The sequence below is a fragment of the Nyctereutes procyonoides genome, unplaced genomic scaffold (genome assembly GCF_905146905.1).
Source record: "Nyctereutes procyonoides isolate TBG_1078 unplaced genomic scaffold, NYPRO_anot_genome, whole genome shotgun sequence".
Classification (NCBI taxonomy): Eukaryota; Metazoa; Chordata; class Mammalia; order Carnivora; family Canidae; genus Nyctereutes; species Nyctereutes procyonoides.
Window position 1 is genome coordinate 93721515 of NW_026575125.1, and position 4433 is coordinate 93725947.

Here is a 4433-nt window from a genome sequence, read left to right on the forward strand (position 1 = left end):
CACTATAAGTTATTTGTAGATCTATGATGTGTATATGAATTTTCTATATTCTCTAAACAAATTTCTATTTTACAAATAAACACTGGAATACATAGAGTATTAATAAAAAACATTTATATTTTGGAACTAGATACAAAGAGAATTATTATTTGCTATGACAGTTGCATATAATAAAAATCCTGTTATATTAAACATTTATGTATGCATATACCATAGGTAAAACCTGCCCATGGAGATGCCACACATAGATTGTATATTCTTGACCATTTCTAGCCTGTATAGCATGCTTTTTAGACAGATGATACTTCTATAGAACTAGGATCATTGTTTCATTGCCTAAAAAAAAAACCAAAACCAAAACCAAAAACAAAAAACCTGCAGTCTCAATACTCAGGAATTATCTTTCTTAACTGTTTGATGTATTTTTCTTCCAACCTTTTATATATACCTAATATGTATATTGTATAATATATTCATAGTCTTTGGCCTTCACTGCATATTAAAATCACCAGGGGAAGGTTTAAAAAAAAATACCAGTGCCAGGATCCCACACCCAGAACATTTGAGTCAATCTCTGGGTATGAGATCTAGGCATGGGTATTCTTAGAAGCTCCCTAGGTGAGTTTAATGTACAGTTCAGGTTGAAGACTACTATGATGTATTTATGTCATTTTGGATTTTTTGGTTGCAAGTAACAGAAACATCACTGAAAACTGGCTTTAAAAATGTCTTTTGGTTCCTGTTAATTAAAAGTCTAGATGCAATGAAGGCTTCTAGCATCATGTGATCAGATTCTAGCTAAATTTCTCTGAAAGTCTCTTGGCTGCTCTCTTTAAGGGGCCAGCTTCCCTCATGGCTCAAATCTTGAAGGAAAAGGCACATAGCTTCTGGGGACTCACAGCAGGCTTTGAAGTTTTCCTCCAACTGGACCAATATGAGGCAATAACTGCTGCTGGGTGACTGCCTTGGGCTCTTGACTTAGGCTTAATACTATCCATCCATGCACAGATACTGCCAAGAGGAGAGGGGGAAATGGGGATGCTTTTAGGAAGAGGACAAGGGGGTGAGATGTTGGATAGGTAATTAAGGAATGTTTACATTCTACACCATAAAGGTATTTAGCCACTTTTTACAAAAGGTTTTATTTATTTAAGTAACTTCTACACTCAGTGTGGCGCTTGAACTCACGAGCTGCACAGAGTCTTCTGACTCAGCCAGCCAGGTGCCCCAAGGAACTAAACTACTTTTTTTTTTTAAGATTCTATTTTTAAGTGACCTCTATACCCAATGGCTGGAACTCCCAATCTCAAGATCAAGAGTCGCATACTGAGCCAGTGAGGCACTCCTAGACACTTGGAATCACACTAGATAGGGTTTGTTATCCTAATTTAAAAATACACACAGCATTATATTTAAATGCATTTTGAAACATGATTTTTAATTAGTTCCAGACTAGTCTATCATATGGATGCACTATTATTTAACCTTTGCACTTTCTTTGTATGTTTTAAGCTTCTTCTAATGCAGCAATCCCTGGCTTTAAACTATTTATGACCATATGACCCAATTTCCCTGGGACTAGCCCTGTTAAACATCTGTTGTCCTGGAATAATTATTAACAATTATGTTATAACATAATTATAACAATGCCTTATTTAACTCCCAAAAGTATTCTGGTTTGGAGGAAAAATTACAATGTCATCCTAATTTAAACATAAATATCTAATATCTGTCCATTTATCTGATCATTTCCTTAAGACAGATTCTTGGAAAAGGAATTTCTGGGTAAAAGAACAGAAACATTTTTAAAGGTTCTTGATACATATTGATAAGTTGTTTTACAGAAGTTATACCATATTATACTCCAACCAGCAGTGCATGAGATAGATTATTATTCTTTTTTCTCCTATCAAACCGACAAATGTTTAACAAAAAAAAGGAGAGGAAATAGGTAATATTCAGTGCTGACAAGAGTTTTAGGAGATGATCTGATTAGTTCTTAGATCATGATAAGCCTCAATATTATTTTCACATGCTGAGTGACCATTTGTGTATCTTATTTTGTGACTTATCTGTTTATGTTCTTTGTTCAGTAAGAGTCCTGCTATATGAATGCTTTATCCATCGTATTTGTTGAAATCTTTCCTGTTTTCATTTTGTTTATTATCTTTCTTGTGACCTTTATGTATTTAACTATCAATACTTTCCTTTTCTCCCCCATTGCTTTTATGCTGGAAAGTCCTTTATTATCCTGACAGTAGATTGATATTCCACCTTATATTTACAATGCTTTAAATATTCTTACAGGTTTTTTTTTCACAAAGGAAATTAACTCTTGAATACATTTGGAGTTCATTTTGATATCAACTTTGAAAAAATGTTCTTACTTTATTTTGTTTTTCCAATAGAAAAATTAATTTCTCCTCTATCAATTTGATTGAAATTGTCTTACAGATATAATTTAGGGAAGAACCAACATCTTTTTCTAAAAAAACATTTTAATTAATTAACTAATTATATTTATATTTATTTGACAGAGAGAAGGAGAGTAGCAGACAGAGGGAGAGGGAGAAGCAGGCTTCCTGCAGGGAGCCTAACATGGGGCTCAATCTCAGGACCCTAGGATCCTGAACTGAGCTGTAGGCAGATGCTTTAACTGACTGAGCCACTGAGGCATCCCAAGAACCAACATCTTTATGATGATCAGCCTTATGCTTATTATTGAGGCACTTTGTACATCTCTCCATTTATTCTAATTTTTAAAATCTCTCAGCTTATTTAAAATCTCTCAGGTTTTCTTTGAATAGGTCTTATGTACTTCTTAGTGAGATTATTTCCGATTATTTCATATATCATATTTTCTCATGGGTTATTGCTGTTACCTGGGAAGGCTGTGGATTTTTTTTTTATATACAGCCACTTTCTTAGATTTTCAGTTGATTGATTATATTGGCATTTCTAAGAAGACAAACATATAATTAATAAGAATTATAATTATGTATCCTTTCTAATCATTTTTCTAATTAATTTTTTGTATTTCATTGATAGCATTCCTAGAAAATGTTAATAATGCTGATTGTAGGGGGAGTTCTTGTTTTACCTCCAACTTTAAAGGAAATGCTCTCAGTGTCTTATCCTTAAGTAAGATATTGGCATTTAAATTGAGAAACTTTTTTTTTGATATTCCATTTATTTTTTATTTGAATTATTTTTATTTTATTTTATTTTTAAAAGGTTTTATTTATTTATTTATTTATTTATTTATTTATTTATTCATGAGAGACACACAGAGAGAGAGAGAGGCAGAGACACAGGCAGAGGGAGAAGCAGGCTCCCCGCGGGGAGCCAGATGTGGGACTCGATCCAAGGACTCTGGGATCACACCCTGAGCCAAACACAGACGGGCTCAACAGCTGAGCCACTCAGGCTCCCTGAATGTTTTATTTCTGTCCTTCGGTGCTCATCAGGACAAGGGCACTCCTTAATCTCCATCACCTATTTCACCCATCCTGCCACCTAGTCCTCCTCTGGTAACCATCAGTTTGTTCTCTGTGGTTAAGAGTCTGTTTCTTTCTCTCTTTCCCCCCCTTTATTCCTTTGTTTTGTTTCTTAAATTCTACATATGAGTGAAATTGTGTTGTTATTGTCTTTGACTGACTTATTTTGCTTAGCATTACACTCTCTGGCCCCCACTGGCTCCTCTGAAAAGCCATCTTTGTATTGCTCCCAGTCGGGCTCCCAGTTCACCGCAACCACCTCCGCCCCGTGGCCTCCCGCAGCTTTCTCGCTGGAGTCCTCGAACTCTTGCTCTCTTTTCAGTCCGCTGCAACGGATCACCAGCGTGCCCCAGCCAAGGACACCAGCTCCGAGATCACCACCAAGGACTTCAAGGAAAAGAAGGCAGTTGCGGAGGAGGCAGAGAATGGAAGAGACACACCTGCTAATGGGAATGCTAATGAGGAAAATGGGGAACAGGAGGCTGACAATGAGGTAGATGAAGAGGAGGAAGGAGGGGAGGAAGAGGAGGAGGAAGGTGATGGAGAGGAAGAAGATGGAGATGAAGATGAGGAGGCCGAGGCAGCTACGGGCAAATGGTCCACTGAAGATGATGAGGATGACAATGTCAACACCAAGAAGCAGAAGACTGATGAGGATGACTAGACAGCAAAAAAAGAAAAGTTAAACGTAACAACAAAAAAGAGACCACCGTGACCTATTCACCCTCCACTTCCCATCTCAGAATCTAAACGTGGTCGCCTTCGAGTAGAATCCCGCCTGCCTGCCCAACAAGGGCAGCGCCACCCGCAGATGACACACACTCTCGCCACCCAACCAAAAACCACAATGTGAATTTGCAACAGGGGAGGAAAAAAGAAACAAAAGCTTCCAAGGCCCTGCTTTTTTTTTCTTAAAAGTACTTTAAAAAAGGAAAT

General features: G+C 37.0%; 1 protein-coding gene across 1 annotated transcript; it reads left to right on the forward strand.

Moving 5' to 3' along the window:
* Positions 1-593: 593 nt before the first annotated feature.
* LOC129518065 (prothymosin alpha-like) lies at positions 594-4227 on the forward strand. The gene is made up of 2 exons (XM_055338105.1): positions 594-618; positions 3731-4227. The coding sequence occupies exons 1-2, from the start codon at positions 594-596 to the stop codon at positions 4159-4161; spliced, it is 456 nt and encodes a 151-aa protein (XP_055194080.1). The 3' UTR covers positions 4162-4227.
* Positions 4228-4433: the final 206 nt, after the last annotated feature.